The sequence below is a fragment of the Python bivittatus genome, unplaced genomic scaffold (genome assembly GCF_059951505.1).
Source record: "Python bivittatus isolate LINGU-HERP-01145 unplaced genomic scaffold, Pbiv_v1 ctg000580_np1212, whole genome shotgun sequence".
Classification (NCBI taxonomy): domain Eukaryota; kingdom Metazoa; phylum Chordata; class Lepidosauria; order Squamata; family Pythonidae; genus Python; species Python bivittatus.
In genome coordinates, this window is record NW_028277087.1 from 20,624,181 (window position 1) to 20,636,762 (window position 12,582).

Here is a 12,582-nt window from a genome sequence, read left to right on the forward strand (position 1 = left end):
AGGAACTAAAGTTCACACATCTGAAGGGTGCCCACGTTGAGGAAGGTTGAAGTAGATAATGCTGGCTGGAAGAATTAGGCTGACAGGGTAAGATAGCTTTGTATGTTCATTGAAATGGAATGGAATGTTTGGTCTTCTAACTCCCCTTTTCTTGATCCAGCTTCTGCTTCTGTTCCTAGATATTTCTTATTGAATTTCCTGTAGAGTTAAAAGGTCAGCTTTGAATTTTCTGTGAATTTTCTGTGAAAGGTCAGTTTTGTCGGATCAGGTACAGCACTTTGTAACATTACTCAGTTTGTGTTCTAACAGTGCTTTGAATTATAGTTCTAAGTATATAGATGTATTGACATGTATTGCATCAATCCCCACAACTGTCCCTTTTGAGAGCCTTTAAGATGCTGAGTGAAATTTTCAATAGGTTAAAGTGGACAACATTGGGTAGGAGGTTTGAGGCAGAAAGACAAGGCTAGGTTTGGTAGGACCTGGCAGAACTCCTAGTAATAAGCCATAGACATTAATGAAACAATTATGATCACCAAACTAAACTCCTTAATACTAGTGGAGGCCTGCTGAGTGTCTAAACATCAAGCCTTTGCTGACAGCAGGATTTATAATCTTAATTATAATTTATAATTAGGGATTTGGATTATGGCCCCAGTCAGATATCCAAGTGAGTCACAGATTTTTTTTCTCCATCTTTGTTTCCCCCCCCCCCCCATTTGTATTCCAAGGAACTCAAGAGTAGCATCTAGACAGTCTTCAGAATCCAAGTTCTCCAAAAACTGGGAAGTAGTCTTAATGGTTTAAAATAGAGCTTGAAGAAACCTCTGCAATCTAGCATTCTTTTTTTTTTTTTTTTGGGCTGACATGGGATTGTCTTTGTGCAGCCACAGATTGTTTTCTTAGCTGAATGGCCACCTGCAAGTAATTTCAGTGAGTCATTTTTTGGCACTCCTGAAGGGTGGTACCCTGCAACCATCTTCTTTAAATGTGTTTCCACATCAAGGTAATATAATTGGACTTGCACAGGAGGCAAGAAGAAACAGGCACCAAAGGAAAGAGCTTCCGTTACTGACCTTGCTGAAACCAGCACAATTTGATATGATGGAGTTTTATGCCAGGTTTCTTGTGTCAACTTCATTGCAGATTCATTTAAACATGGGGTGGGGTGGGGAAATGCAGAGGGTCACAATCTTTCTTCTGGTGAGTTAAAATAGTGGCCCTCAAATATGCCTCTGCATCTCTTATTCTGAGGCATCAAGTCGGAAAAAACATTCTGATGAAAATTACAGAGCTCAACACTTTTCAAGCACAGAAAGCTTTTGTCCTGTTTTGTTTTTAACACTCTTGCCTCAGGGCTGGCCTATGGACTGCCGCCTGACATGAGCCAAGAACCAGAAATCTTGGGACAGGCCAATAGTCAGGACCAAGGACTGATACAGGAGTAGAAAGCAGGATAGAAGAATAACCAACTCACTAGGACTCATCAAGGTTCAGTGGGGCAAGCAGTCCTTCTGCTACCTGGAAATCCTCAGTGGCCAATCTGCATGTGGAGTCATCCAGTCTGGAAGTTCTTCACTGAGAAGGCTGGCTCCTGACATTCACTTTTCCAACAAAACTGAATATGCGTTGTCTCTTTTAACAGTCACCATTGAGGAAATATATCAGCAGAAGAACATCTTACAGACATTTTTTCTTAGTGTAATATTCACAGTCAAACTGGTGTTTGATACTCCCGATGTTGTCCTTGTTCTACATCCATGCAATCTGTAACTTGTTCAGTCTTCGAATCATATTTCAGTAACAACTTATATATAAGCCTGAACAAACATTCTGTATTTGTTATATGCTCTTTTAAATTCAGTCAAGTCAGTGAGCGTACCACTTTGTTTCTGTAATTCTTCCTGGACCGGACTGCTTATTAGAGATATTGAAACCATAAGGGCACTTCTGACCATTCTAAGGAGAGAGTCTTGAATGGTTCCCTTTTTGTCCTGTTAACAGTTAAGTCTTGCAAATTGTAAGTTTTCTCTTCATTGATCCATTTTTGGCATATTCTTCTTCATGCAAAACTATATATTTAATGCTGAAGCTGGAGGAGATAAGCCTCCATTCATTCAAGTGATTTCTAATACTTGTAGCCCTTCTTTTCCTATCAGTCCAAAGGCATCTGTGGTTCAGCATCATCACATGAGGAAGCCCCATACAGATTCAACAATTCCTGACCTAGTCCAAACTGATAATTGTTTAGAAATAAAAAACTCTTCTCAAACTATGGCTGTTATTCAATTAGTCCAAAACATTTCTGTCTCCCTGATTCTCAAACTGCATAAGGGGGGCATGCTTGAATGTCATTAGAGGAGATGATGCACTGTAGAATAATTAAGTCAGCCTTCTAGAGGTATCCATTGTTCTGTGTTTTAGAATGGAGTGGGGATTATGCAGCATTGATTTCATCTCTTTCTAATAAATAGACAATTATTTCACCCTAAAGTAGTTTTAATCAGGATCAGGATTCCCTATCACTATTCAAGCTATGGCTGAGAGATGAATTGAATTTCAGAAGTACCACCATTGTCCAGGAAGCCCCTGAAGGACACAACAGGTTGGAATATCTACTGAATTATTCTCCTAGTGCTAAGAGGAGGCCCATTCATAGTCCTGTGAGCTGGTTGAGAAAATGCATTTATTTAATTTGGGGATGTAAATGAACAGGAGTTTCTACTTCTATTTTTAGTGCAGAAAATGATTGTGCCGAAGGAACAAACATTTAGGAGACATTACTCTAGACTTTTTGCTCTGGAGTGAATGTCTTTTGCATTGATGGTTCCAGGAGGAAAGTTTTCTCTTTCTCTTTCTCTCTCCCCCACCCCCTCCAAATCTTGGCATGCATAGAATAGCAATGCTGTTAGGAATGAATGAGCTGCAGGATATTGGGTAGGTTATGAAAATTCCACTGCCTCTGTCCAGGCGAATGAAAGAATCTGTTGGACTTACAGACCTTTGGTTGTTTGAGACCATGAGATTTACCCAGTCAACATGCCATAGACTTTCTGGAAGGAATTCCGGTCATACATTCAGTGAAACAGTATTTTTCTTGCAGTTCTGGGAAATGTCTCTCTATCCCATTTCGCATGAAAGGACTACTATTCTTTCTTTGAAATGTGACTCCCTGCTAAGGAGCGTTATTATACAACAACAGATAGATTGATGGTCGTAATAATGTGTGATATAAACATTGAAATTAAGAAAAAGAAGAAAAGCATAGAATCTCTGGATCATGAGTAAAATGTCTCCAAAAATATTTGACAAGTTAGTTTAACCCCCACTTCCTTCCTCTTGGCTGAAAAAGAAAATAATTTAAACCGTGATAAACAACATTTAAAAACAATCCACAGTTGCTCATGGTGCACAGCAATTCTTTAGACCACTTCCTTGCGTGAAGGTTTCATGGTATCATAAAAAATTAGTTGGAAATGCAGCCAAGACTCTGTGTAGTTTTAACAAGCAGCAATTGTACTAAGGTCAGTTTAACAATTTCCTTGTCATTTTGATGGCTGTGGGGAAAACTATGGTTCCTTAGTATAAAGAGCAGGTTGTAAAATCAGTTCCGGCTGCTAGACCAAGCTGGATTTCTTACTGGGGGGTGGAGGACTTAACTCTCTCTTGTTAATCTGCATTTTCCCTTCAGCCAAGTTTATTATCCATTTTGTAAATATTAAAATAACTTGGGGGAGATAGTTTTCCTTACGTTTGAGGAAATTGATAGCAGACAAAGGGACCCTTTCACTCAACAGTCTTTCTTTAATTGTATTCCTTAATTTTTCTCTTAATGCTTTGCTACGCTCTATGTTTCTCTGCTTGTTGGGATCTGATGCAGGAGGTCCTCAGGACGCCTTTGGATCAATGACTTAGCTGGAATGCATCTAATATCCTAATACAGTATAAATACATCAATTTTAGAATTTCTTCTGAGGTATGGAATGAATTTCAGTTTAATGTGCATACTTAGTTAGTGACTATACTTCAGCAGCAGAGAACCCGTTTTTAGTACTCACAATGGCCAGATCCATATATGGCATCTCTGGTGAAATAAAAGGTCTAGGATAAACCCTTGATTTTGAGAACGCTTGGTTTGAAAAAGCAATGAAACTTCATAGGTCCCTAATTACAGAGATGTCTAAACAGATCTTTTTTGAGTAGAATCTGAGAAGAACACAGAGATTATACGAGGATTTTATGTTCCATCTTACCTGTTTCATCTTGTTATAATGCATTATGTTACAGCAGTACTTTATACAGAACCTTATATATACTGTAAGTTGTATATACATCTCATGGCATGTGTATCCTGCCATGCAAATTTTCTTCCCTATCATTTGCAAAATACTCTGGCAACAGGTTAAATGTACATAAATTAATTTTACTGTTGAAGTAATTTTGCTTCCTAGATATTCAGTATTTACAAAGCACAGATTCACTCCTAATTGGTTCAGTATGTCAGGATATTTGCAGCAAACTGTCCTCAATGGCTGCATTTTCTTTGCTGTTCTGTTAAATGGAACTGATTTGGAAAATTAAATTACCAGCATTCTGCGCAGTAATACTGAACAGCTATTCTTTTTTGGTTTTTTTCAGATGACTCAGGCTGGCTAGTTTTCTTGGGACAACTTAGCAATTTTCCCCTGTGACCTGGAATTTAGAATGTTTGGTGTATCCAAAGTTAGCTCTCAAATTACCTACAAACAAGCCTCTTCCTCTTGATGAGAATAGGACACAGAACCAGCAAAGCCAACCCTGCTTAATTCAGCTCCCTGGACTCAAATACTCAGTGCCTGTGGCTTGCAAAAAAGATACATTGCCAGTCTTACCTCCTCTCCTAGCAGTGCTATAGAGGACAAAGTATACAGATTCCAAAGACCTGAAAAAAATACAGCTGTGCAAAGGAGATGACCACTACTCATTTCTCTTTCACAACTCAGTACCCTGGACAGGATGCTCACCATCTGATTCCAAAAAGTGCCCAATCAGTTCAGAATAAAAGAATAATTCCAAAATATATATTGGACTTCTTATATATAATCCTATAACATATTTCCAATAATGGCCAACCCATGGATGCCCTTAAGCCAGGAATAGCCATCCTCCGACAACTGGCTTTCAAAGCATATTGTCTCTGAATCTGTAGGTTCCACATTCGTTGTTACTAATAACCAGTGAGAAATGTATGTCTATGACATTGTCCCATCCTCATTTAAGCCATTAGAGACCATTGGCCCATTTAGTTCAGCACTGTCTATATTGGGGATCAGTGGCCACTTTCTCTTGGGAATTGCACCATGAGGGTAGCAGATCCAGAGCCCCAAATGGATATAATATCTCTGATACTGTTTCTGCCCTTTCAGGCACTCTTTTTTTCTCTCATTTGCCCCCACACAGTATGATGGAGAAAAGAAGAGAATGCTCATAACACAGATCTGAACTGGTTTCTAGCAAAGCAGGTTGGAGTTAGAGTTACACATTGCCTCTTCTTAGTCTCTGTTGATTGACTGCAGGCTCCAGAGTTTAGTTGGGCAGGGACTGGATGGGGTTTCCAAGCCCTAGCTTGAGCGTTGAGCCTGAAACCTAGAACTTCCATACATGGTAGTGACAAATATTGCACGTGGAAGTTCTGGTTTCCAGACTGGAACAAATACCTTGTTACTTGTGTATTGACTGACATGAGGAAGAAGGTTTCTTTATATATTTTCTAAAGCTCCTGCTATTCAATCTCCATGAGTATTCCTGAGACTCCGGTATTACAAGGGGCAAATAATTTTTTCTATCCATTTCCTCCTCCACAGGCATAATCTATTACACCTCTGTTAGTTCACCCTTAGTCATTTATTGTTTCTACTGCAAAGTAAAATCCCCCAAACAATGAAGCCTTTCCCCTTAGAGGAAATGCATCAGCCTTTTTATGATTTGATCGCCACTTATATGCTTGTCTGATGGCATGGTTAGCCTTGAGGATAGTTGGGCTTTTTTTTTTTTTGGTGCCTTCAAGTCAGTTTTTTACTCCTGGTGACTACCTGGACTAGTCCCAGCAGCTTTCTTGGCAAGGGTTTTTTCTGGGGGGGAGAAGTGGTTTGCCATTGCCGCCTTCTTCCTAGGGCTAAGAGAGAGTGATGGGTCCAAGGTCACCAAGCTGGCTTTGTGCCTAAGGTGGGACTAGAATTCACCATCTCCTGGTTTCTAGCCCAGTGCCTTCACCACTACACCAAACTGACTCTCAGTTGGGCTTAACTAAATGGAATTTACATGCACAGAGACAGTATACTTTGGATGAGGAAGCACCTGAACTATGGCTGGAGCAAATTGTTGGACAAAGTGAACCTAGTCTAATCCAGCAAAGCATTTCTTGTGTCCTTTTGGTTAAGAGCTCTTAGACCTAAAAGCCTTTAGACTTGATCTCTGTAATTGTGTCACATCCATCATGGAAGTTGCTCAGCAAATGGAAATATGTGCCTTCTTTGTGATTTAGCAATACATCATTATGTTACATCAGTCTAAAGTAAACATTTGCTCAGATGAATTCCTATCTTAGCCAGGAATAAGTAAAAACCGCACTACTGCGGGTTTATGGAAACCAAATCATGCCTTCCAGATTAGAGATGGGTTCCAATGTGTCTGCTGCATTCACAAGCCACAAAATAACCTTAAATGGCAAATCTTGTTTCTAGAAGGCTACACGCAACATTCTGTGAGCAGGCTTTGTAATGGGATTTCCCCTTCCTCTGCATCTGCTTGTGCATGCCCCAGGGCTGCTCTGGAGGACCCCCCCCCAACCCTTGGGAACAGATTTGGGATGAGAAGTAAATAGAGAGAGAGGAATGGGATCATGGCATGCATGGAAGTGCCAGGATACCATGGTTTGGCATGTATCAAACATATTTTAGTTAATGGGAATTTTAACAAGATGTTCGTGTTACCTACTCTGTATTCTGCACATATGACCATACTTCTTTTTCTCTCTGTTTTGTCCCTGTCTGTCTCTCTCACACATTCACTCTTCTTAGTCTTTGAGGCTCTTAAATGGTAAAAATCCCTACCATTGGCCTTGGTGGCTAAGATTGCAAGAGCTACAGTTCTGCAACATCAAGGAGGCCATTCTTTTCCTACCCGCAATAATGCCTTGCCTTGACATGGCTATTTTAGTTGAAGGAGCCTTCCAAAATCTGGGTAGTATAATGATACATGCACACCACTGATATATACACTACAGTGCATCTCATCCATAAAGGCTTTTCTTTTCTTTTCTTTTCTTTTCTTTTCTTTTCTTTTCTTTTATTTTCTTTTCTTTTCTTTTCTTTTCTTTTCTTTTCTTTTCTTTTATTTTCTTTTCTTTTATTTTCTTTTATTTTCTTTTTTCTTTTCTTTTCTTTTCTTTTCTTTTCTTCACAAATATCCTTGCAGTTCTCAGCTTCAACACAGGTAGTATGATAGGGTTACCTTCTTCCTTAGATATCCATTCAAGAATCCTATTAACTGATAGGCTTTGCATACAGATTTTTTTTAAAAAAGAAACACATCTTAATGATTGGAATATTTATATACTTTACATTAACACTTCACCAGCTGAGCCAGTCACTAGAGTAGGTTAAATTCATTCAGCTAAAATATGAACTTTTACTGCTCAAAAATAGTTTGCTTTTTATTTTCTTAAAAATATAATATAATTCCTCCCTCCCTCCCTCATACCTTAAACAGCCTATCAAGGACTCCATTACAAAGTGACCACGACCAGGGTCCATGTTAGGGGCAGGTAAAGAATTTGAACGGGTACCATGGATGCCATAACATCTACAAGGCTTAGCACATCCATTTTGCCATATCAAACACCACAAAGCCCTCAGTGCTCTCATAAAGAATTCAAATGTTACAACATAAAAGAGCATTTTTATAAAATGTTGGTATATGACTCCAGAAAACTTGTCTAGGATGTCTAAAGGTACTTCAAATTTATGTTGGAAATGTGGACAACATGATGGGTCATTTTATCATGCTTGATGGACTTGTGAAAAAGCCAGAAATTTCTGGGTTCAAATACATATAATGATACAAAGAATTTTAAAGATCAACATTCAATTGAAACTAGAACTTTTCTTGCTGGGATTAATGGACAGCCAATTAGAAAAGAGCCATGGAAGATTATTTTTATATATGATTATGGTTGTGAGACTTTTATATACGCAAAAATGGAGAGACTCTGAAATACCCACAACGGAAGAATAGTTGGTGAAGATGGCAAAGATAGCAGAGGTGGCAAACTTAACTTGTTTGATTAACGAAAGTTCAACAACTACATTTATTAGTGACTGGAAACCCCTTATGGACTTTTTGCTGAAAAAAGAGAAAAACAATTTATAGGTTTGAAAATTAGAAAGGGTACTTATGGAAAGAAGGAAATTATGATGTATCTTCAGAGAGGGGGTAAAATATAAATGTGTCCATAACTGCTGTCAAGAAGACTGGAAGGCTCTTCTTTACTTTTTATTATAAATAAGTTTTATTTATTTTTTACTTTTTCCTTTCTATTTCTTTTTCTATTTTCTATTTTCTATTTTCTTTTTTCACTATTTACTATCTTTATTATCTTTTATGGTTTTTACTCTGTTAAAAATTTCTTCAGTAAAAATTATATAAAAAAAGAAGAGTATAGAAGAAATCAGCCTTCCACAATCTGGTGCCATTCAGACTGGCACCAAAACCAAGATTTGTGGTGGATCTTTGGAAAGTGGTTGTTTCCATTGTAATAATAGCTGTGGCTCATTATTTAATTTGAATTATATGTTACTGTTTTAGGGAGTGGGGTACATTGCTTTGAATTTTCCTGTGGATATTACCTATATATTTTCTATCCTTATAGGCTGCTGGGAGTCTTACAAGATTTGATGGCTTATCCATTCAGTAAATAAATAAATAAATAAATAAATAAATAAATAAATAAATAAATAAATAAAATTGGATTTTATACATGTTTGCTGGAAATGATGGAAATTGTAGTCCAACACAACTGGAGAGCCCCATGTTTGGGAAAACTGATATAAGTATCTTTGTAAATAAAAGCAGTTTCTAATATAAAATCAAAATATTCATTTACCATCAGTTGTACATATGAGTGAGCAGAGAAGTCTTAAATCTAGAAGCAAGCTCCTATGATGAAATAAAAACAAAACTACATCATTTCAGAAAAGGAAAATATCAGAACTTGCCAAACTCTAAGCACCTGAACTATGAATGAAAAAGTGTGTATGAGGAGAGGGGCTTGTTTTAGTAACAGACAAGAAATATGCATAAGCCTTAGACTGGTTGCGTTACTTTGCCATTTTCAAATGAAATGAGTAATGCTAAACAGGCAACGAGGAGTCATGTTCATCTCATCTTGAATCAAAGTCATCCAGAGGCTGAAATGCAGGGTAGGGAAATAGTGGAACTTTCCCGGCTAGCAATTTATAAGGCTAATCATCTAAAGTTGGCAGAAAAGTAAACTGGCCTGAAATTTAGCATTCCCATTGTCCATCCCTACTCTACCTCAAGTCATTATAGACCCTTGAGCAGAGATTGGAAGGGAGGAGAAGGTGATGCTGAGAAAACTGGCTAAAGTAGGAGCAAATACAGGAGACCAGAGAAGAGCAGGGAAAAGAAGAAAAAATAAATAATTGGATTTAAATTGGATATTTTGTGTAGATGCAGGACATCAAAAATTACAAAACGTTATTGGGAAGGATTTGATGGAAGAGACTCAAAAATATCCACTATGAAATAAGAAGAAATGATTGAGAGAATTACAGCCCAGAGTGAGGAAGAGGAGGGGGATAGGTAGAGAACCAAAATACAGACAAAAGAGCAAGAACTAAGTTGGATTACATTCATAGCTCAGACAGATACACACACAAACCAGGAAGAAAGCAGTGAGCAAGGAGAAAAGGAAGGCATACAGCTTCAGGAAGAAGATAATAACTGTTGCCCAAGGATTTACAAGGAAGAGGTGAAACAAATACAAAAAGAGCTGGAAAAGCCAATGCTGTCTCCTGGGTTCTACATAATGGTCTAAGTTATTTTTCCTGCAGTCTCCCCCAGTCTGGTGCCCTACAATTTGTGTTAGATTACAAAAAATCTTTGACTGTGCTGGTAAGGAGATTATGGTAATTGTAGTCCAACACACCTCGGGGTTATGGGCTTGGGGAAGCTGGCCTAGGTCTTCTGGCATCAGTTTGTACCTTATTTCATGTTTCCCTTGGGGTCAACTGGTTCTTCATTTTATCTGTCCAAAAATGTTCATTTCTTCTATCTGATTGTTTTAATATTGACTTTTTTCCTTTATTAGTTTGTCACACTTTCTGTAATGTTCTTGTTTTCATCTTACAATCTCTTATCCTGACATCACTCTTCTGTTTTGAACTGTCCTGCTTATCTTTTCATTTCAACTCAGTATTACTCATATTTTTCTGTTTATTGTGTTTATTCACTTTTCCTTTTTGAAAAAAAATCTTACTGCTTTGATTGCTTAAGGGAAAGTTTTCTTTACATAATATTATTGCAGGATTTAGAGAAATCAGCAAGAGTGTCCTGTTGCTGTCATTATGTTATCTATATTTACCTTCCCTTTTCTAGCATCTTACTGATTATGAAGCTCAGGAGAAAGGTTTGTTTGAATAATGCAGGGAAGAGAGAAATCAGCAAGAATGGTCTATCAGTGTCATATCAAGCTTGTTAGCTTCCTATTCCAGTGGATGCTAGGATAGTGGTCTAGGGTTTCTTTAGTCTTTCTGATCATGCGTGATTCAGATTTGGATGGACTTGATGGTCTAAATGGCCCCTCCAACTGTATGAGTCAATGCTATAATGAATTCAACCTTGGTACAGTATACTTCTCATCATAGTCTTGCTTAGAATGCTGAGATTGCTCGTTTTTCTATATTGGCAGTGATGTCCACTTTCTGTTGAACCTCCACAACATTCATGTAACTACAGCACACAGGAAAATACTTATACAGTAGTATCATGTGTGAAAACTCTCCATGAACTAAGGAATTGTGGGCATCATCTGTGTTGCTGTTGATCTTGGATTTGTTGATTCACTTTTGTTTATTTATTTCTGCCTCAGTTTAGCACTGACCAACTGACATAATATCAATAACTGTTACAGAGATCTGAAACTGGATAATGTGTTGCTGGATCATGAGGGCCATTGCAAGCTGGCAGATTTTGGAATGTGCAAAGAAGGAATCCATGATGGGATCACTACTGCAACATTCTGTGGAACCCCTGACTATATTGCACCAGAGGTATGGGAAAGATTTTACTAATGCTAGCTTTCAGTTTTCTTTTAATGAATTTTAAAACCCCAAATTTCCATCATAGTAATGGAGTCCAAACAAACAGATTGTGTTGTGGAATCTGCTTGGCTTGGATGGTAAAATAAAATATTCAACATAAGCAAATGACTGCATAATTTGCACACTTACCATGAACTTGCTGCTTAAAGTTGCTGTGTAAAAGCATTTGGATATGTTTTCATGGACCTTATGTGTCCATGCTTATATGTCTTATATGTATATAGTAGAGATGATGTACTCATGAGAGAACTCTTCTGAGGACATAGTAGCCCACACATGGACATCTTATGATGATGTATCATAAAGGAATTGTTTTTCACATCTACAGGTGGAAATAAGTCTCTGGGCATGGGAACAGACAAGCAAATCTGATCTGAGATTTCAGAATCTGTTTTCTGGCACTTTTAATTTGTCCTTTTCTCATTTGGGACTAGCCCACACATGCATATATCTTAGGAGATATCTTGGTTTCCTTATATCTTATGCTACTTGAATTGACTTCCCTGAAAATTGAAAGACATGAAAGTTCTACCTGTGGAATTAAAAGGTGTGATTACTCATTTGTACTGGCATGTCATTGCTTGATGCTGCATTTATCAAATGAAGACCAAGCAACTGTAAACCAAAATATAGATTGGGATAAAATTGTCATTGAGTCAATATGAAAAGTTTATCTATTGTATTTTACATGTATAAGTGATAAGGTGACAAAGCAGTCATCAGGTGAAGAATAGCAAAAACTCAGAATAGTTGGAGAGCATTAATGATTTAGACCTTTTTCTTTACTTGCAGATTTTGCAGGAGATGCTTTATGGTCCTGATGTTGACTGGTGGGCGATGGGGGTACTCCTCTATGAGATGCTCTGTGGCCATGCCCCATTTGAAGCTGAAAACGAGGATGATCTCTTTGAGGCTATCCTCAATGATGAAATAGCCTACCCATCATGGCTCCAGGAAGATGCAGTGATCATCTTGAAAGCTGTATGTATATTCTTATGCTTGGCATGTTTGTTTTTTTGCTTGTAGTAGTTTCTTCTGATTAATGTGCTTTGTTAGAGATACATGAAAACACTGAGGCCAGCTTAGATTTTAAAACAATACAGAAACAAAACATTATACAAGACAAAAACAATGTGATAAAAATGCAAAGATAAAACCTTTACAAACCTTAGAAAGAGACATATCTTGGCTAGATAGAGAG

At 37.7% G+C, this 12,582-nt stretch overlaps 1 protein-coding gene across 1 annotated transcript in view; it reads left to right on the plus strand.

The window, feature by feature from the left end:
* Positions 1 to 12,582, plus strand: part of PRKCH (protein kinase C eta) — a 100,736-nt gene that overhangs the window by 70,752 nt on the left and 17,402 nt on the right. Inside the window, exons 11-12 of the mRNA XM_088149735.1 lie at positions 11,192 to 11,330; positions 12,174 to 12,362. Of these exons, the coding sequence (XP_088005861.1) occupies positions 11,192 to 11,330; positions 12,174 to 12,362 (328 nt within the window). The remainder of the gene's footprint in view (positions 1 to 11,191; positions 11,331 to 12,173; positions 12,363 to 12,582) is intronic.